This window comes from Halichoerus grypus, chromosome 5, assembly GCF_964656455.1.
Source record: "Halichoerus grypus chromosome 5, mHalGry1.hap1.1, whole genome shotgun sequence".
Lineage (NCBI taxonomy): Eukaryota > Metazoa > Chordata > Mammalia > Carnivora > Phocidae > Halichoerus > Halichoerus grypus.
This window is the reverse complement of record NC_135716.1, coordinates 28,370,169-28,392,803: the sequence shown is the minus strand read 5'-3', so window position 1 is coordinate 28,392,803 and position 22,635 is coordinate 28,370,169. Positions and strand designations below refer to the sequence as shown.

Here is a 22,635-nt window from a genome sequence, read left to right as displayed (position 1 = left end):
CAACTTCATGGTCACAGCTGGAAGCAAACTGCTAGTCCAGATGAAAGTAATACTCCTCCCCAAAATTCTATGTAAAATATGTTTCCTTCACATTTACTCCAAGATTCTAAGAAGACTAAAGCCAAGTTGATGCTCCTTGGTTACTCATGTCTAATCTTACTATGTGCCAAACTACATGCGGATCAAGCAGATATTAAACAGATTTATTGGGGCGCCTGGATGGCTTAGTCGGTTAAGTGTCTGCCTCCGGCTCAGGTCATGATCCCAAGGGTCCTGGCATCGAGCCCCACATCGGGCTCCCTGCTCAACGGGAAGCCTGCTTCTCCCTCTCCTTCTGCCTGAAGCTCCCCCTGCTTGTTTTTTCTCTGTCAAATAAAATCTTTAAAAAAACAAAAACAAAAACAGATTTATTTATTAAACCCATTTCGGCTAAACCCTTTGGGTATGCCTTCTGTTTCCTGTCGCTACTAGCTGAATTTGTCCTGTGGGATCCATAGATTTATAACTACAATATTTATAATTATGGCTTTTATGATGTTAGTATAAAGAAATTATCAATTACAAAAAATCCTAATAGGACACCATGAGGAAACTATTTCAGGGCAGGAAATGACAGAAATCCTGAATGATCTACCCAAAAAGTGTGGAGTGTTTCAAATTTCCAGAAAAATGCCTGAGAAATACATGAACATTTCAGCCTGGTTTTGGCAGAGGGAAGTTTTGCTGCAAGGCTTTAGGAAGAGCATGTGAAGACTGTCAGTCCCTGGAGAGGGAGGAGTTTTTCTTTTAAAATACACACACACACATACACACACACACACACCCCCTCCCTCAATGCTTACATAATTGAGCTTTTACACTTCTTCATTATTCATGGTCAGTATAACTTCATTAAAAAAAAACATAAAACAGGGGTGCCTGGGTGGCTCAGTCGGCTAAGCATCTGCCTTAGGTTCTGGTCAGGATCTTGAGGCCCTGCTCAGCGGGGAGTCCACTTCTCCCTCTCCCTCTGCCCCTCCCCCTGCTTGTGATCTCTCTCTCTCTCTCTCTTTCTCTCAAATAAATAAAAAAAATCTTTAAAAATAAATAAATAAATAAAATAAAAAAGGACCACGTTTCATGTTTTATACATTGTGATCCATCTGAAAATATAGGATAACTTCCTTCTGGGGTCAATAATTTTCAATCCCACTTCAATGGGCCCAGGATGGTCCCTGGTGGAACACGGGTAAAACTGACCCTTATTAAGGCTATTTTTGATCACCATCTATAGGGAAGGAGACTAATTTACATTTCCTCCTTGATTTACACCAAGGAATAGGTTATTTTGTTCTTGTTGTTCATTTGCTTTGAATCTGTCAACACACAGGATGAAGGATACAGAAAGAATATCACAGATCCAGGAAGTCTCAGAAGTTGTGGCCCATCTCAAGTGCTGTAAGAAATGTACCTACTAAATAGTTTCCAAATTGTTGTTAAGGAATAAAAAGGTTAAGGTCTATAAGGACAGATGAGAGAAATAGGCATCTATTATAATTTTGTAGCCTGGAGGTGGTTAAAAAAATGTTTTTTAATCTATTTTTCCTCTCTCTTTACATTACAAGCTCTTTGAGAATATGGGATATAGTTAATAACTGGACAATTACTCTACTTACAATTCTGAAAAAAGGTGTAAGTATCTTTTAAAATAATTTATATCTTATTTTAAATGCACTAAAGAAACTTGCTAAATTAAAGGAAATCTGTTGGGGTTGTTAAAATTTTAACTTAATCTTTGTGATATTATCAGAGTAATAATTCTTAACGCAGAGGATCTAGATCGAGTGCAAAAGAGTATAAAGAAGGAAAGAGAAAATAAAAGGATAACAGTTTCCTAAAACTGTGGTACCCAGAAAAAATATTGAACAATCTGGCCTATGTCTTATTGAATTTTTAATTATGTATATGGTTTACTTCCTCACTTGCTTTTTGCTTTGCTTCAACATATAGTATATTCAGTTTCATTACTCTGTTACTGAGCACTTTCCTGTGGAACTTGTTAGGCTATAAAGAAAGGAGCTATTAAAGACTGACAGGAGCCAACACAAAAGGGCCCACATTGGCCAAAGATGGAATAATTTGAGTATCAGAGAAAACAAACAATTAATGCAACTGACTGATAACCACTGGATATACAAAAAAAAAAAAAATCTGTGAGCCATGGTCATACAAAAAAGTAAAACTAAAGAGGGAAAGAAAGACCCTTTCCACCTAAAAGAATCCCAAAGCACTGGAGATCATTGGCAGTGGCCCAGGGACCAATTCTTTGTATTGAAATTTGGCAATTAAAAGGAAAGAAAGAACTAGCATACGTCCTGATTGAAAAACCGTTCCTACACAAACTATATTTCAGTATAACTGAAATTCCTCATTGATGTTACAAAGTTCTTCCTTACAGAAGCATCTGGTTAATGAAAATAGATGGAATAATAGAAACAGGAAGTTACTATTTTGTTATTATTTCTAATGAAATAATTGATTTAGAGAACCACATAATGGGTGAAACCATTAGACAATAGTCTGATAGAGAATTTACAGTGAAGGGATCAGGCCTTACCCATCTGCACCCATTCTCAGCATCACCAATGGTGGGATAACAAACATTATGTACCTTCTGATGGGATGCCAGATGAAACACACAGCATTCCCCATGAAGTATTCTTGCCATAAAAATTTCCCCTGCATCTAACCAAGCTTTAAAGACAACGTCCACCTTCTAAAATATATAGAGAATAGAGAGCAATGAGTCAAATCAGGGGCTGGCAAGCTGCAACCTGCAGGAAAATTCTGCTTGCTGCCCACTTTTGTAAATAGAATGTTATTGGAACACAGCCATGCTGGATCCTTTAGGTATTGTCCACTGTGGCTATCAAGTTACAATGGCAGAGTTGAATAATTGTGACACAGATCATCGGCTAGCAAAGTCGTAAATATTTACTATTTTGTTCTTTACCGAAAAAGTTTCTTGGCCTCTGGGTTAAATGCTATGAGAAAGCAAATGGACACTTTCAAGACAACTGGGGTTATTTCCATGTTCTCTATCATAACAAGGAATTATGTTAATTGTGTAGTAATGAAAATGGCACTATGATTGTGTAAGAAAATGTCCAGTTTTTAAAGAAATGCAGGCTGAGGTGCGTAGGTAGACATGAAATGATATGATGTCTGGAGATGTGCTTTTTAAAATGCTTCAGCAAAGTAAAAAAATAAAAAAGGAATAGATGTAGCAAATATGATGATATCCTGTCATTACTTAATCTGGACAAAGTAGATAAGCAGTATATGGGAATTCATTGTAATATTCTGTTTTTGAGTATGTTTTAAAAAGATTCAAAATGTTTTGTTTAATTTCTCAAAAAACATTTTAATGAGTAATTTTTAAAATAGATTATAAACATATCACTTAAAAATCAATTCCATCTTGTAGCATTTCTTAGGTTGTATCCAATTTTGTCACTATTATTGAAATTGTTTTAATAACGTATTTTAAAAATAAATCTTTAGGTGCCTGGGTGGCTCAGTCAGTTAATTGATTTCAGCGCAGGTCATGATCTCAGTGTCATAAGATCGAGCCCCACGTTGGGCTCACATGCTGGGTGTGAAGCCTGCTTAAGATTCTCTCTCTCCCTCTCCCGCTGCCCCCCTCACCCCCGCTTACATGCATGCGAGCTCTCTCTCTCAAAAAATAAAAAATAAAAAAATAAATCTTTGGTCAAATTTTTTATTATCTCATGGAATGTATATCAAAGTGGAATTACTAAGCCTTCAAAGAAGTTTGAGACAACTTAAATTCTTATTATTGAATGAGAGTATCCCACTCAGAAAAGTCCTGCCAATATTGAATACTATTTGTTTGCATTTTTGCCAACTTAATAATGAAAAATATATTTTTGATGTTTTAGTTTGCACATATTTAAGTATTAGTGAGGCTTAATGTCTTTCATAGGTTTGCTGGCCTTTTTTGCTTATTCTATGAATTGTTAGTTTGACAATTTTTCTACTAAGATATTAAGGATTTCTTATCTATCTATAAGAAATCCTTATATATGAAAAGCATTATATTTCACTGAGGTTGTTTGTTTTTAATTTATAATGTTTTGACTTTTTTTATGTTTTTTTATGTTTTGACATTTAAACCTTTTTCTATTTCTAGTTGTCAAATCTCTCCATATTTTCCTTTATGATTTCTTCCAATGTTTTAATACTTAGAATATCCTTCACTCTAAAATCAATTAAATACTTACTTACACTTTCTTCTAGATATTTATAGTTTCACTCTTCATATAAATTTAATCCATCTCAGGCGCCTGGGTGGCTCAAATGGTTAAGTAGCTGCCTTCGGCTCAGGTCATGATCTCCAGGTCCTGGGATCGAGCCCCTCATCAGGCTCCCAGCTCAGGAGGGAGCCTGCTTCTCCCTCTCCCTCTGCCTGCTGCTCCCCCTGCTTGTGCTCTCTCTCTCTCTCGCAAATGAATAAATAAATACAATCTAAATAAATAAATTTAATCCATCTGGAATTCATTTTAAAATGTAGTGTGAGGTTAAATACTAACTTTATTATTATTTTTTTAATTTTAAGAAATCTATTCTTTCCACATTACTTTGCAATGCTTTTTTGATAAAATTTTGAAAGCAATGAATAGTTTTTGCAAAGTGAATATATATATGCTTTTGTGTATATATACATTAAAAATCCACATTTTAAAGTATTAAGATTGCCCAAAGTGTGTGTGTGTGTGCATGTGCGTGTGTGTATTACATAATTTCCTTATACTTAACTTAAGTGCCTACCAACCAGTGTCATCAAACTTTTGGTGGCAATTATGATGACCAAGTCTCCACTTCAACATCCTTGCACCAATTACATACAAGAATAAAACACGAGGTTCTAAAGATTACAAATACAATATTTCTTCAAAGTCCAAGAAACATTTCTAAAACTTCTGGTTCATTTTTGAATTTAGATCTCAGAGCTCATTTGTTTTCCAAAATGCTGAACTAAACAATTCCAGAAGATGTACTTAAAAATAACATCATGCAGAAGAAAACGTGGTTTTGTGCCATAATGTCTTGAAACATTCAGTTATGGTTTGATGCTGTTCAGTGTTCAGTTGCATAATTTGGAGGACAAAATCATTGCTATTCTAAGGAAACATTACTTTAAACTGTAGGGAAATCTAGTTGATTCTCATGAATGACCAAAGCATATGCAGACTACTTATTCAACCATTCAACAAATATTTATTATCTACTATGTGCCAAACACTGGTATAGGTGTTCGTATTCTTTCTGCTCCAGATACTGACATTTCTCAAGACAGTCTGATAGAGACATAAAATGTCACAGCTTAAACTCATGGTTAATCTGAATCCTGTGAAATTCTTACCACAAACCATTCAAATGCACTGAAAGGATGTAGGTAAAATAGAAAAGTGATGTTATATTAGTAGCTATCATTTAACACTAATTTTTATTTTTATTTTTTTTAAATTTTTTAAAAATTTTATTTTAAAGATGCTATTTATTTAGTTGAGAGAGAGAGAGAGAAACAGCATGAGAGGGGAGAGGGTCAGAGGGAGAAGCAGGCTCCCCGCTGAGCTGGGAGCCCCAGGCGGGACTCGATCCCAGGACTCCGGGATCATGACCTGAGCCAAAGGCAATTGCTTAACCAACTGAGCCACCCAGCCGTCCAACACTAATTTTTAATAATATCTTATTTTATAGGTGAGACAACTGAGGCTCAGAGAGGTTAAGGATTCCACAATCACATAGCTACTAAGTAACTGACTCAAGATTCAAACTCAGGTTTGCCTGACTCTAAAGTCCCTTTTTTTCACCACTGCAAGCTAGTTTCTTTCTAAAATTTTCTACCTGTGTTTGTTCCAAGAGGAAACACCAGCAATTCTGGAATGGCTCAAATTAAAAACAGACAAAGGAAGCTGTTAGAAAGAAGCCATCCCATAATAAACAGGCCACAAAAATTTGAGGCAAGAAATTCTAGCTGGTTCTAGTTTTCCAATATTCTTGCTTCAACACAGTAACCATATAATGCTTGCCATTTAGAAAATTTTGTATTCTAGGTTTTGAACAGGAAAATTTGAACTTCTTATCCTTTACCTAATTTTAGCATCTTTTTGGAGCGAGAATTTACAAGTCTACAAGGCTCTACGCTAATTTTGCTTCAGTATTGTGCAATGTGACACTACCCAATAGCCAATGTTGAAGTGCAAGAAGCCTATCCATCCATCCATCCATCTGTCCATTCATCCAACCATCCATCCATCCATCCACCCCACCTGCCCCCCACCCATCAATTCTTTCCACAAATAATTACTAATTTCTTATTATGTACCAGATAGCTTTCTAGATATTAGGGATATTATGATGATCAAGACTCCCTAAGAGCCTTGTCTTGAAGAAGTTTACATTCTGGTGGTGGAAAGAGACAGTTAATAAGCAAGTAAAACAAGAAATACATACAGAAGATATTTGATTGTGACGTACTATTAATGAAACAAACTGGGTGATATTATATAGACTAGCTAGGTGGGAGGTGGGAAGGTACTTCTTCAGACAGGTTGTCATGGAAGGCCCTGAGGAGGTAATCTGAGCTGAGACCAAAAAAATGAGAAGGAACTGATCATGGAAAAGGCAAGGAAAAGAACTTCAGGCAGAGGGAACAACAAGGAGTTTGGTGCATTGAGGAAACTGAAAGGAGGCTGGGAAGGCTGAGGGAGAGAGGACTGATGATGAAGCTGAAGGGACATAGACGCCCGAGCACATGCAGGACCTTAGACCAGGAATCCTAAGTTTATGTTAAGCGCGATGGAAGCCATAATGTGTATTAAGCAGATGACAACAATTCGATTTGGGGAGAACAGACTGTAGTAGTGACAGTATATCTGGCTAATATTTACTGAGTGCCTACTGAGTACCAGGCGTGTTCTAGACACTTAACACAAGTCTTAATTAACGGAGTCTAATACCCCCTCGGGACGGGCACTAGTATCATCTTGCTTTGCAGAGGGCATATAAAACTACTACTAACATTTATGCCACCTGCCTGAGGTGGCAGTAAGTGGTAGAGCCATGATAAGAATCCAAACAGCCTAACTCCAAAGCTTCCTTCTTAACCGCTATGCTGTGGTTTAGGAATGAACGAGCTGAAGCAAATAAATGTGCAGAGGCCCCTGCCATTGTGGAAATCAGAGATGACAGTGGTGTGACAGGGAAAACTGAAGAAAGTAGATGATGGATTTCGGATATATTTTGGAAAAATAATCCAAAGCATTTAACTCATGATAGTGAAAAATAGGAAGAGATCAAGGATGTCTTTAAGGTTTCTTGCATAAGCAACTGGCCCATGGTGGTCATTTCTGAGTTGGAAAAAAATGGGTTTATGAGTGTGTAGGGGCTGAAGCCAAGAATTCTGTTTTTGAGGGGCGCCTGGCTGGCTCAGTCAGTTAAGTGACTGACTCTTGACTTTAGCTCAGGTCGTGATCTCGGGGTTGTAAGACCAAGCCCCGCATCAGGCTCTGTGCTGAGTGTGGACTCTGCTTGAGATTCTCTCTCTCTCTCTCTGCCCTTCCCCCACCTCACACTCTCTCTCTAAAAAAATTGTTTTTGATATGTTAAATTTGAAGCACAAATTAACAATGACCTTGAAGATATCAAGTAGGCAGTTGGATATGAGAGATGGAAGCTCAGAGTACAGGCTGGGAACATCACCAACCGACAGCTGAGCGATTTAAAGATGGCCGCCCTTGGGGAGGACAGGAGGAGGAGAGGGTAATGTGACACTGTGGGGACAGGGAGAGCGTGGGAGCCAGCAACGGTGCCCAAGGAGTGACTTCAGAAGCAGGAGGAACCTCTAAGGGTTGGGACCACAGAAGCTGAGGAGGAAAATCCTTCCTAAGGTACGGGCCTGTTCAGTTGTGTTGAGTGTGCTGAGAAGTCAAGGAAAATGAGGGCAGACAAGAGAAAGATCTGCCAGTTTGGTCACCCACATGCTTGACAAGGGCAAATGATGGAGTTTTGCTGTGAAGAGAAGCAGAGAAACATGATGGCAGGCACAAGGAGATGAGAGGTCAAAGGCAGCTTATTTTCTTTTAAGGGTATGTATACACAAGTGATTGCATGTGTGAGCTGATGGAAATGAGCTGGGGAAGGAATGCAAATGAAGCCCTTCCACCAAGGCTTGTCACCTACATCTATAAAAACGGAGAGAGGAGTAATTATTTAATGAATGTCTCCCTGGTTTCTTGGAGACAAAATAATCATCTCACATGTAAACATTCCCAGGATTTCTGAGCTATTTTGGAGCTTCAAGTGCTCTCATACGTCATTTTGGCACAGGCCTCAGCAGTAGAGGAAGATGAAGTGAAGGGAGGTAAGTCTCCATTTCTTCATAGGACTCATGCTGTCTTGGAAACAAAGGCCTCTATTTGTGGTGTTTTTGTTTGTTTGTTTTTTTACCAAGCTTCAAGTTGTTTGATTTGTGTTAGCAGCCAGAGGGGAAGGAATTTGGAGAGGAAAACATCTTGGTCCACCTAGTGAATGTAGTGTGAGGAAAGAATCTCTGGAGGAGTTCTGGTGAGGGAGGAGCTGGTGTGGAAACTGGGGAAGAGGGTGGCTATGTCTCTGCCCCAAGACAGGTGCGCCTGGTGGGGGCTGTGGGGAGGAAATCTGTCCCGCAAGCTTCCATTTCTCTTGCTCCATCCTTTGTAAGGTTATGATATTTCCAAAATAGGCATGATACTAATACATCTGGCCTTCTCTCTCCTTAGCAATATGTGTTTACCTGCAATTTCTAAGCCACGCCTTCTTAAAGACTCAGTTATTTATTTATTTATTTATTAAGTTCCTTGGTTGGAGAAGATGGGAGAGAGGGAGATGGGGGACGGAAGGAGAACTAGAAGGATCAGAAGGAAAGAGGAGAGAGAGACAAAGACACAGACCAAGAAGCTATCTTGTAATCTCTTGAAAACTTTATAACAAGGACACTGCAAACCACTCTACAGACACCTGAACTAGTTAGCTGTCTTGTAGCAATGTAAATATTTTCCCTTCTGTTCTATTTTTCTCACATTGAGAATTTGAACATAGTGATAGTCAAGAAGGAATAAGGGATACAAATGGAAGAAAGCTAAGGAAAAAACAATACTCATAGTTCCTGCAATTGCTACATTTGGGTTTTTTCTACTTGAAAAAAATAATTGTTTTAGGTAATATATGTGTATCATGGTATTTACTTTGTTTAAAAAAGGGAACAGAGAGAGAGAGAGAGAAATATGCTCATATAACAGTCTAATTCCAGTGATATTCATAAAATAAGATTCTGAATTTTGAAGGTTAGCCCCATAGACAAAACGTCCATCTGCAGAAGAATGGCCGAATACGTGATGGCCCTCTCCAGGGTGAAATACGTGCCGTCATCACAACAAGTGAGGGGGCCTCTCTGTGCTGACAAGCAAGACACATACAGGTACTACCTGGATACACATTCGTGGAGGGCAAAAGCTCTGTCACGATTGTCCATCTCTCTAGATCAGCTCCTGGGATAGTGCCCTGCCCACAACAGATGTTCAATAAATATTCACTTAAATAAACAGAAAGGATCACAGATCAATACAGCATGATCTCACTTTGGCAAAAAGCAAAACAAAATAAATCCTATAAATGTGATTACATCTACTCAATGTGTTTGCATATTTTTATTACTTTTGAGTTTAAAAAGATACAATAATTAGCGTTAAAAATATAATCCTCACAAACACCTCAGAATAAATAGAAGGGTGGGTTAGGGTCCACAGACTCAAGAATTCTGAGGGTTAGTTTGGTGTCTTCGAGGAATGCTAACTGTAAGAGCACCCACACAAAAGAAGACAGAATAAAGCCTGAGCCAGCCAGGAAAGAGGCGGAGCCCCAGGAAAATTCACAGAGCAGGGAAAAGCCTGAAGGATGAGTTTCTGCAGGGATGGGGGTGAGTGCTGGATGAGCCCACAGTGAGCACTGGTATGCACTGCAAAGCTTGGTCTGGGTTCCCTAAAAAGAGAGGGCTGTCATTCAGACTTACAAATACAGAAAACAAACTGGCGGTGGCCAGAGGGGAGGGTGTGGGGGGATGGGAAAAATGGGTGAAAGGCAGTGGGAGCTATAGGCTTCCAGTTATGGAATGAACAAGTCACGTGGATAAAAGGTCCAGCACAGGGAATATAATCGGTGGTATTGTAACAGCACTGCATAGTGACCGATGGTAGCTACACTTGTGAGCATAGCATAAGGTACAGAGTTGCTTAACTACTATGTGTACGCCTGAAACTAATGTAACATGATATGTCAACCATATGCAAATAAAGATTAAAAAAAGAGAGCAGTCAGCCAGAGGCTGTAACCCCAGGCACCGGAACCTGGGGCACTCTGACTGTCCAGCCGTGTGAGGAGCAGCTGGGGCAGGGGTCTCTCTCCTGCGCTGTATCCCCAAAGCGGGAGACGGCCAAGCTGAGCGGCAGGGCACGTGCGGAGCCGTTACTGTACCCGGGGCCTTGCAAAGCCACCTGCCAATACGGGCTTACTCAGCAGCCTTGCATACCTGAAGTGCACCTGGTCTCCCCTGGGTCAGTGGGAGGAGACTGGCGCTTTCTCAATAGCACCCCAGTAGGGTGGGGTGGTGGCTCCTGTCCAGTTGTAGTCCTGGGAAATGTGGGTGTGTGGCTTTGGGCTAAGTTCCTTCTTGACTCCAAACTGGGCAGCTGGTTTTTCTCAGGGCTTGTAAGTGCCAATTCGTGAGTGGAGCATTTTCTGATTTTCCAAGCAAGAGATCTCTCTTCTAGCTACCCACAGCACTGGAGTCATGGTTCTATTATAGAGATTACTCCTTTTGACATTTAGAGACGCTGAACTCTCAAGGACAGGCATGTTTCTTTCATTTAATAAGCCCGTTAAGTTGAGTATCGGGTACTGTTCTAGTTGTTTTATTCTCCCAACTACGAACACAGTAGCTGCTCTCAATAAATTTTATTAAATGAATGAAAATACTTGTCCTGTTCTCATAATTATGCCTTCTACCAGATTTCAATGAATACTTATTAAGCAACTGCTATATGTCTGGTATAGTTCAGGGAACTATACTGTTCCTGCCTTCATGAAGCTTACAGTCTACTGGGGATTCAGGTAACTATCAAATTTAAACCAGGTTGGTCATGTGGTATGACAGAGGAAGCACCAAGGGGCACCTAACCTAACTGTGAAATGCATCCTTCAGCTACGTACCCTGACCTGACACCTAACCTATATTCACATCCAGCCTTTCTTTTCTTCCTATACAGGTCTTTTTGGGTCCACCCAAGTCTTGTTAAAAAGTTAACACTTTTCTGTTCTCCCTTAATCTCTCTTTCTCTCTCTCCCTTGTGTGTGTGTATGTCCCCCACGTGTGTGTGTCTGTCTTTTTTTTCTTTCTTGTCTATTTCCCCTCAGCCTAAAAACTTTATCAAAATACCTGTCATTTGATAAATACCCTATCTTTATTATAAATGCAACACTTGTTTTTTTTATTTTTTGGTGTAGTGGTCAAGGATTTATTAGTTGTGTATAACACCCAGTGCTCATCACATCACGTACCCTCCTTAATGCCCATCACCCACTTACCCCATCCCCCTACCAACGTCCCTATCCACAACCCTCAGCTTGTTTCCCGAGTCAAGAGTCTCTTATGGTTTGGCTCCCTCTCTGATTTCTTCCCAGTTTTTCCTCCTTTCCCATATGATTCTCTGCTCTGTTTCTTATATTCCACATATGGGTGAAACCATATGATAACTGTGTTTCTCCGATTGACTTATTTCACTTAGCATAATCCCTTCCAGTTCCATCCATGTTGATGTAAATGGTAGGTATTCATCCTTTCTATTTCCTCTTTCCCACCCCAGTTAAGTTTGTTTTATAAAGTTGTCTACACTCTATTTAGTCACCTCCCATTCACATCTCAGCTTGATACAGTTTGGATTCCATCCCTATGATTTTCTGGTACTGTTTCTGCCTAAGATCACTGATAACCTGTGGTTTTTTCCTTGAACACTTTTTAGTGCACCCCGTCCTTAATCTTGCTGTGACATCAGAAGCTGTTGGCTATTTTCGTCTTGAAACTCTTCCCTTAGGATTAGAGACACTGTCATTCCCGACTCTCCTCCTTCCTCTCTGAACTCTTTCTTGGGTGCCTTGGTTTCCTTTTTCTGTCTACTCTTGCTTTATCTTGGAGGTCTAGCCTTGGGCCTCTAATCTTTCTCCAGGCACTGCCCTTGGGTAATATTACCAAGTCCCCGGACTTGAGCTACCAAAATCTCTGACTTCTCTTTGGAGCTCCAGACCTTTCTTTTTATCTCAAATGCAACATAGCTTAATCTGAGCTCGTTAACCTGACTCAGTGTCCTTCTCCCCAGCCCTGTTGCTCCATTTGTGTTCATCCAGTGGAGAAATTTAGATATAACTCTTTCCTGCCCCTTCTCCTTGCAACTGGTGACTAAGACCCATATGTTCTAGCCCCCAAATCCCCTCCCATATCATTTTATGGTCTTTAACTAGACTGCCACAATGGCCTTCAAACCAGGCAGGGACCTTGCCATCATGCCTGCTTCCTTCCATCTACTGTCCAACACATAATCAGAAAGATTTTTCTAAATTCTAAATCTAGTCACAACTCTTTCTTGCTGAAAACCCTTCCATGACTCTGCAAGATCTTTAGGAATTGCAAAATGGCAGCCCATGAGCCACATTCAGCTATTTATGCATGGTACTTAGCTGGCAGAGTTAGTAAAAAACCTGAATTTTTAAAATTTTGAATATTGTTAGAAGGAGCACATGCTGTCCAGTTCCAAAGTCCCCTCTTTTGTCATCTATCCAGATGGCCTCACTCTCCATATTACTAGTCTAGTTTCTGTACAGATCCTTGATCTCATGGATTGGGTTAGCACAACATATAAAACCTTTGCTGATGTGGCCTGGCCTACCTTGCTAATCTCATTTCATGCTTTTAACTCAGGTCTATGATGTCAAGGCTCACGTTTATCCACTACACCACACTAATTAATGTTACTTCTTTGAATGCTTGAGTTTATGAAATGTGAGAGGCCAATGTTGATAATAAATGGAGCAATAAACTCAAACTATAAGGAAGAAGTGTGTGTAGTGTGGGCATAGATGAAAGGGACGGGGAGACAAAACAGGTGAGTAAAGGTAGTCGTGTGGGAATCGCATCTAAAGATGTGTTATCCCACTTATTTTTTGGCACCAGGCTTAAGGCAGTAATTGATTTTTCAGTCTCTGTGTTTTATTCATTCTCATGGCTTTAGCACAATTCTGATCCTCAACAGGCATTTAATAAATGCTTACTGGATACTACATTTTTGTGGAAGCTTGCAAAAGGGCGAATTTCCTGTTACTCCCAGGCTACAGTTCCTCTTTTTTCTTTTTCAGTGAGTCCACTGGGTATTCACCAAGAGTGGACCCAGTACACCTGCTTCCAGTGTACCCCGAATCATCCTAATACCAAAGAGAGTAAATGCAAAAGAGAAGTATGCTAGGGATGGTAAATCCAGAGAGAGAGAGGATTATATAGGAAAATAAAGGAAGAAAATGCTTTCTCCTCCCCTATTACTTGTCTACCACTTGGACACAAGTTACACCAATAATGTAGATATAAAGAATATTAATGCTAAGACTAATGACATGGGAATTGTAAATACAGGGTGAGAAGCTATTATTTCCAGGGAATGTGGAGGTAATTTCCTTGCCCCAGGCCATGAGTTTAAACACCTTGGCTGGCCATCACTTCTATCATCTTTGATCTTTCTTCATCTTGTGATGCCGCTGGGGCATACCCTTCACAGCCCTCATCCCAAATTCCCAAACCCACACAGGCCACTGAGGCTCAGACTTCATGAGGCACAAGAGTCATCTGGAGCGCCTATAAAATACAGATTCCTGGGTCCTCCCATTCTGTGATAATAGGTTAGGGTGGGGCCAAGGTATCTGCATTTTAAACAAGTTTTCCTGAGGATTCAAAAGTAGATGAACACCATCCTCTGAAATTGAGAAACAATTCAGATTATTTTAGGACAATCTTAGTATTTTAGAACATAAAAGATTTTCATGTTAAGTACCATAATCTGCTCTCAGGCATGGTCCAATTCCATCATGATTACCATTCACTGTCCCTGCTGCTAAGTATTTGTTATTAAATGGCAAAAAATTTTGCTCTTGCCCTCTTAATTGCAGTCACCACATCCTCCACAAAGAAATATTGCCCATGTATCCTTCATTTGTAACCCATATCATTAGGTACTTATTTCTGTGGCTGAGGCAGCTAAGCACTTGAAATATATATTACACAACAGTGCATGGGTCCCCTACTCATTAAAATGATACTAAAGTCTTAGGGTTTTTGTTTTTTTTTTCTTCACAGCAGGTTGGCAATCACTCAATTATAGTGTAATTCAGTATTACAGCTCACTTTAGTTGAAGCAGTTCATCTCCATTCTGATTATTATGTTCAAAGGTTTCCTCTATCCAGATGCCAAGTTTCCGCAACTGGACAAAAGCAAAGAGGAAATATTTCTGTTTGGCAAGGCCTGGCAAATTTTTGGAGGTATTGTCATGTCGCAGCAGGGCACTGGTCAGGTTGTAATTTGCCTTAATTATTCTTCCCACAAACAGCAACAATGATTACCTCTAGGTCACTGGCACTCTAAGAAGGATTTCTTCCCAGCCACTGTAAAACCCAAAATACTTTCCACAAACACCTTGCTCAGGATTCAACTGCAGAGAATCTTAGAATCTGACCAGTTAGTGTATTGACCCGGTACATGTGTTTAATGGGTTAAGTCACAAACTTGCCTATGTATCTGTGTGTGCACGTTAGCAACATAGAAATAACTCTGAGAAATCACTGGTTTCCCATAAAACCACCAGTGTTCTCTACCCATAATTCGTTCCACCTGCCATGTTTACAAGGCACCCCAAGGAGAACTAGAGTAAAGCCCGGCAATCCATCTGCCTCCCAGCTGCGAGGGGTAATTATTACCTCAGCTAAGCAGGGAGGAATGCACAGCATGCTGCTAACCATGTCAGGTGACTGATGGAGGGGACTGACTGACCTACCCAGGTCCTGGGCTTTTCCAAGAGTGGCTGGAGTCACGGTAGGATGACAAACAGAATTCACTACCAACAAAGAGAGGGGAGAAGAATGGACAAGAGGACTAATTCAATGGGCCACACCCAGGACACAAATCACAAATATGGGTTTGATCACTTCTCATGGCGTGTTAAAACAAGAAACAAGGGGGCAGAAGGGTTGGGGGAAGGAAGATGCAGTGTTGGTATTCTGAGCCACTGGTTACAAAAACTGTTTAAAAATAAAAGTCGGCGGGGGGCACCTGGATGCCTCAGTCGTTTAAGTGTCCAACTTTCTGAATTCGGTTCAGGTCAGGATCTCAGGGTTGTGGGATGGAGCCCTGTAGTGGGCTCCGCGCTCAGCGGGCAGTCTGCTTGAAATTCTTTCCTTCTCCCTCTGCCCCTCCCCTCTGCTCGCTCTCTCTCTCCCCCGCTCTCTAAAAATAAATAAATAAACTTAAAAAATAAAATAAAAGAGGAGACATGAAAGCATGTTTTGTTTCTATTGACTTACTGTTAACTGTACTTCCTTATGTATTATTCTTTTTTTTTTTTTTAACTTTAGTTAATATTTACCAAGAATATATAATATTTTACTTGCCATGCACACAGAATAGGACCTGGCTTCCAATACCATATAAACTTAACTGTGCCCAATAAAGGTCACAGTGACTAAGACTAAATACAAACTGTAAAGGATAGACTGTTTTATCAGGAGAATGATGTCAGAGTACAAAACGTATGTGCCGATGAAGTGCACAAAACACCGGGATATCTTCAAAGAAATCTGTTAATAAGAAGCTATTAAAAGAAACGCTCTTTGGGGATACGCCCCAAATGAATTGCAAAAGGTCACACACAACTCCCTTCTCTGAAATGAGGGAGATACAACATACAAATTAGCATATAGAATATCAAGTCATTAAATGTTCCTTGTCAAGACTCCCCGGGGAAAATAAGGGGAAGGCAGTGAAGTGGGGGAAGGAATGGAGAGAGTAGGCAAAAATGGACAGGTCACTTTGAAAATACACGATTCCTGGTCTTTTAATTTCACAGATCAGTAAAATTAAAAGAAAAACATAAGGGAGATGTGGAGAACACGTAGAATTGTCATTTGTGTTGCTCAAGTTTAACCACCATCCACCATCCTGACTTTGGCTATAACATTATAAAATAAAAATATAATATAATATAATATAATATAATATAAAGGATAAGAAAGCCAGACTCTCAAAGTAAAGGATAATTCTTTATATTACATAAATTTAATTTCATGTAAACTCACATCCTTCTTCTAAAAACTGAGTATCTGAGAACATACGATGCTCTTCACAATTAATGCCTTTGATACAAATTTGGGGAAAGAGTCTCCAGTTTGCAGTTGTGAAAATGTAATATTCAAGTTAAATTGCATCATGTTCCTCCATAATTTCACTACCTGATTGTAAGACTCTTCCTAACTCTGCATGTCCCCTTTTGCATTAGTGAACATGATGATTTATAAAGAACACAAGCTAGTGCAGAATGATCACTGTAAGGCTATGAAGCTACAGAAGGTCTCTAAATTATTTTAGTTTAATCCTAGCAGAGGATGGCATTTTTAATGTGTGCATGTGCCTTGGTCTCTAACTTAAATGCCACGATTAAGCAGCCAACACATACTCTCACCTCAGTGTTAAAGTGGCTGGATTAAAACCAGCTATTTCCCCCTGCTGGTTGGACATGTCGTACATTCTCTACCTCACTGCCTACAGCTTTAATGTACCCCATAGTCCCAAACCCATTTATTTCCCATCCACCAACTGACCTCCTAAAGCATCATTAACACGCCCCCAAAGGGGGTTCCTGTCAATTTTAGTCAGCGCAGTACTCAAAGCTGTCGTGGGGTCTGGGGGGCGCTCCGTAGGAAAGGAAGGCAAAGAAGGAAAGGCACTGACCCAAACCTTGGGGAAGCACCAACACAGAAAGGTGAGGCCTAGGAACAGAGGGACTCCTACCCGGAGACTGGATGCGAGGCTAAAGATGGAAAGACAGGTTTATGGACGTCCATAATTAGATGCTTCTGCCACTCAATTCTCAGCTAGTTAATGGCAGAAGGATCAATATCTACTTTCGATTTTCATGTACAGCATTATGGCCTTAGTGGGAGACAGGTCTCCCGGGAAGGAGAGATCATCCAGGAATGGGTCTTGGAAAGAGTGAGTCATAACCAAAATTAATAATTTTATTGGTTTGCCTAATGTATTTTCTAAAATATATGTGGAGTTTTTCTTTTGTTTTGACCATCTTTTTTTTTTTTCCCTTCTAACACTACTCACCTTGAAGTCAGTCACAGAGAAAATGACAATATGGAGAAAATATCGGGAATAAATGTGGAATGGAGTTATGTAAACAAAGCATGTCAGTTTGAAATGATATCCCCTGGGTTCATCCACACTCAAACAGAGAGATTCCTGAGCTCCAAAATGGAGTTAAAGCAAACAGCATTGCCTTCAGCAAACATGTTTCCAGGTTCTAGGTATCTTTGTGTTTTCTTCTTGCAAGAGTATCAAGCAAACCATCAGTGGGTCTCCATTTTAAACTAGATTCATATAATCCAAATGGCAAGAAACAAACTTAAAAATATAATATTCTGATAGAATTTTTTTTTTTCAGAATCAAGCAGAAAATTTGAGGCTTTACAGAGAAAAATAATTAGCAGCATAGTATTTCTAATGTATAATTTATGCATGGGATAGTTATTCCATGAAATTATGTAAGAAATCCAAAGCTGCACTTAAAAGAACCCTGAAAAATATATTGATACTAAAAATAATGGGATTTTGTATCCTGCTAAATTAGGAAATTAATCACAGCATTTTGATTCACATGTCCCTTCGCATACATGAGTTAACCTTCTAATTACATTTTCCCTAAATAAGCCCTAAAAATTATCCACTATGAAACATTCTTCATTACTCACAAGACAGTCACTCTTTTAAATTTTACCCAATTTTCTAATACTTCTCAAAGAATACAAGTCATTCCAAGTCATGTGCTTTAATGGGTTGTAATAGGCTCTGTCTTTGATAATGGTGGCACCTTCAGAAGCTATGAACAGATTTGTGCCTTTGCCAAATGTGCTCACAACTTTAAGGAAACTTCCTTAATCGTGTGCCAAAACTGACATCCCTAGTTCATTTTTTTAAGAACCATCATGTATTAAGCACCTCTATAAGTCAGGCACTGTACTAGGAGTACCTTTAGGTCTCATTCAACACTACAGCAACTATATAAGGTAGGTGTTATCATCCCATTTTATGGATGTAACAACTGAGGCTGAAGGAGGTTAAGCCACTTGCCCAAGGTCATTCAGCTTGTAAAGGCAAAAAGGTCAGGGGTTCCAGCTCAGGTGTGGCGGATTACAAAGCCTGTGCTCTTTTCCTCTAAACGACAAGGTCAGGCTCGCCCTGGGAGATAAGCCTCCTTGATCCTGACCTCATTCATTAGGAGTTGTTTTGTCTTTGGGGATTCTATAATCAGAAGTACACAGGTTTATAAAGGTTGCTATTATAAAAATGCAAGCTAACACATTTCCCAGATTTAACAAAGGAATCGTTTTCTAAACAGTCATAGAAACAAAAGTTAGATTTCATGTGGTAAATTATAAACTAGAATAACATAGAAGAACAGGTGCAAATTTCCATTAGGATTGAACCACGTGAAGGTCAAAAGGGCCAAAAAGGTGCAACTTCAGACAATTCATTGTAATAGTAGAAGTGTAGATCTAGGCTCTAAAGGGCACACCCCAGTCCATTCACAATGCACCAGCAGAGCACACACTTCGTGACTGTGTGGCTTCCAGGGGTACTATACCTGAGCAGAAGCTGTTGCTGCTTATGGTCCTCGCTGAGCGCCCAGAGCTGCCGGCATTGAACTCTCTGCTCTCTTCCTCAGAGAAGGGAGACTCAGAAGCTGGGGACACTTTGTGCTGTTGCTGGGGCAGATGGGGCCGAAGAATCAAACGGGGAATTCGGCTTCGGGTAATCTCCTTCTCATGATGCTGCCCTCTCTGCTCCTTCTCAAAATTGGACATTAAAAAGAAAACAAAAGGAAACTTGTTTCCCCCCTCTTAACTCCTCCTGTTTGTTCCTCTTAACTCCTCCTGTTTGTTCCTCCCTTCCTAAGAAATCACATTTCTGAATATTGAATCTTTACAAAGCAGTCCTTATCTCAGTAGCTTAAATGAACATCAAAACTCTGCCACCAAGCTAATCCTTCCAATCTACTGAAGAGCACATACTTGAGCGTGGGTGAGCGTGTGCACACACACACACACTACCACCCATTAGCAGGAAAGCCATTCCATTCACCCATGCGATTCCTAACTCACCTTCCCACTCTGGCTTTTTCTATCACATTCAAGCTTCCGATGCTTCTCTTTATTACTCACAGCACACTCTGGCTTATTACTTGATTTCCTCTAGACTTCCATTTTGCTTTCCCTGAATTAGCTGTGACAATCTGATTTCTGCTTTCCGGTCTGCTCACAAAGTAGAACCCTATACCTGGAACAATTCTTTCCTGATAGATCATGCAGACTTATCTTTCAAATCCCTCCTCTTCCGGCCAGGATCTTAATTATTCATTAATATCCTGGTACACAAGGCTTGTTGCCAACAGAAAAGCAAACAAAAATCCAATACCCAGTAAGATGGCTCCACCTTTTACATCATGTTTAGCTTTTGTTTTCCTTACAGGACACCCAGGAGAAGAGAGTTTTCTCTCTCTCCTTAAAAACACGGCATTAAACACAGAGGGCGATGCCGTGGTTTTAAAAATGCATAGAAAGTAATATTTTGGCAAGGTTTTCTAATTTTTAAAGTGCTTTCCCAACCATTATCCCATTTGACCTTTACAACCCAGGCCACAGAGAAGACACTAACTTAAATCCCTATTTACAGATGAGGAAACTGAGGCTAAAAGCTTAGGCAACAAGGCATATCATCTAGAAGCAGAAAAAGCCTTAAGTCGTGTTTTTCGGGGTCACCACCACCCTGCCTTATTAAAATGGATTCCTAGGAGGAGCTCTTTGCAAAAAACTCACCGCTCCCTCCAACCTCTGCAATTGAAAAAGGCCTTTGGATTGGGTAACAAACATTATTTGGAAACATAACCTCCTGCCCATTTCCACGAGGCTTACCAGGAAGGGTAGCTGCCAAAGTAAACACCTCAGGAGGTCTGCACAGTGCAGGAATTGAAGGGAAAGCCTCAGCCGCGGGGAGCTCCTAAGGTCGCCGAGGCATCCACCCCATCCAGGGCGAAAGCCGCACCCAGCCTCGGATTTATTCTGCACATCAGTCACCCAGCAGGTATCCCACGTCAGCCACTCTCGGCACACTGCAGACCCTGAACCAATGCTGGGTCGCTGACATGCAGGGGGACCTTATTTCTCAGTCACCAGAACACCAAATCCTTTTTATTCACATCACACACTGGACATCATTTGAGAGCCAGATCCCAAATCCCCAATTTCAGGAGATGGATTAACCCTCCAAAGCCAATCTTTTAATCCTCATGTCAACCCCTCAAATCTTTTCCTCCAGTACCATCTTCCCATCTCCTGGGTCTCATCACCTGAGCAAATGCCCCTCTACCCTCCCAGCGTCCCCACCACCTCCCTGTCCCCATTCCCCGCGACTCTGAACGCCACCCCTCCAGCCCTCACCTGGCTCGCCCATTGCCCCGCAGTCCTCCCCCCCCGCCTCCCGCCCCGCTCTCCCGCGCCCACGGACGCTGCCAGCCGCGCCCGCACGACGTGCCCTCCTTACCTTGGTCTCTCGAAGGGGTCCCATCGCTCTGCTGCCCGCCGGGTCCCCGCGCCGCCGCTGCCGCCGTCCAGGAGGAGGCACCTGCGGGCACGAGAGCGAGGACACTGCGCTGAGCCGGCGCGGGCTGCGGGCGGCGGCTGCTGCGGGGCCGACACGCCGCCGCCGCCGCCCCCGCTGCCGCTCTCTCTGCTCCGAGGGCGCGCCCGGCCGCCCCGCCCTGGCCGGACACGTGGTGCCGCCGCCGGGGCCGGCTGCCGCTCCCCGGGCGCCACCGCCTCCCCGCCACCTCCCTCACCTGCCGGACCCCCGGGTGACTCGTCGGGCCCGCCCACCCGGTCTCGCCGCCGGCACTTCCCCCTAGCGCCGCGCGCCCCTCCCTCTGCTGAGTCTGACCCCGAGGGGGCAGGCCCGGGCTGCGAGCATCTCCAGCCGGCAAGTGCCGGACCCCCTCTCTTTGGCACCTGGGGTCCGATTTGAAGGGGGTGCACGTCTGATAGGAGAGCGGAGAAAAGCAGCGACATCACTGAGGGCCAAAATGGATAAAGTTTTTCCCCCGCGGCGCCTCCCTGCCATCTCGGTTTTAAGTCAACAGACGGCTCCCCACAATTACCTCGCCTGAGAGAGATGGGGCGGGTTCCCCTGCACCCGGACCCCAGCCAAGCCAATGCTGCAGGACTGACACAGCATCTCGTTCAGGGATCTCAAAGGCCGATTCTCCTTGAGGGATTTGCATCAGAAGGGCCAGGAAAAGAACGATGAGGCTGCTTCCCAAGGCCTTGGGGAAGCCAGGCTGTTTTAAGATCCAGGGCAGCCTTTTCTCCATTTCTGTCCTGCAGCGGCTGGGAATGAGCTCCAGGCACACTGCTAGGGGAAGGGCACTACACTTGAACTCAGAAACCCGGGTGCAAGGCAGCACTCTACTCCCTCCCAGCTGAGTGCCTTTACCATAAAGTTCTTGACCTCTGTGAACTTCAAGTTTATGCTTGTTAAACTGAGGGAAAATAATAATATTTACCTCAAGGGTACCTGTGAGGATTAAATGGGGAAAACAAAACAGCTGTACCCAGTTTATTGAACAGAACTTTACAAGGGGTCGTTAAGTCACATCCAGGTCACCCCTTCAATATTTGCTGAGGCCTCTTACGTGACAGGCAAAGAAAGCATTTGGGAGGCAGACAAATTTGTTCAAAAAAGCTCAAAAACCCATCCAACTGAGAAGTTAAAATAGAGATCATCAGCTGGGTCATAAGGTTACTTATGACACCTGATATAATCTTACCTAATGATGGAACTCAACATATATAACTTAGATGCCCTTCATTCAGAATTGGAAAATATTCTAAGCAGCAATGTGGACAGGAAACAGTCTGATCCTTACACCCAGCGTTGTACATGGGAGGACTGTAATCCTTGAAAATTGTATTTGAACCACCACCATCCCCATTTGTCCTCCAAACAGCATTTTTCTGCGTCCTCAAATCTCAAATCTAGGAATAAGCAGCGTGAGTCAAGAGAGAGCCTGAAATCAGAGGATTAGTGAAATCAATTTGCCTTTTTCCTATATCCCTAAGGAAATTTTATCCCATACATCTTTATGCCTTTTCAATCTACTTAGAATTCTTAA

General features: G+C 41.5%; 1 protein-coding gene across 4 annotated transcripts in view; it reads right to left on the bottom strand.

Moving 5' to 3' along the window:
• SYBU (syntabulin) overlaps window positions 1-22,635 on the bottom strand; it is a 112,849-nt gene that overhangs the window by 50,100 nt on the left and 40,114 nt on the right. For 2 of the 4 annotated variants that reach the window (XM_036075737.2, XM_036075739.2), the window contains exons 2-3: window positions 21,012-21,092; window positions 19,057-19,261 (exon numbers count right to left, since the gene is read on the bottom strand). In XM_036075737.2, the coding sequence (XP_035931630.1) occupies window positions 19,057-19,261; window positions 21,012-21,092 (286 nt within the window). The remainder of the gene's footprint in view (window positions 1-19,056; window positions 19,262-21,011; window positions 21,093-22,635) is intronic. The other 2 variants (XM_036075738.2, XM_036075740.2) reach the window with 1 other exon arrangement.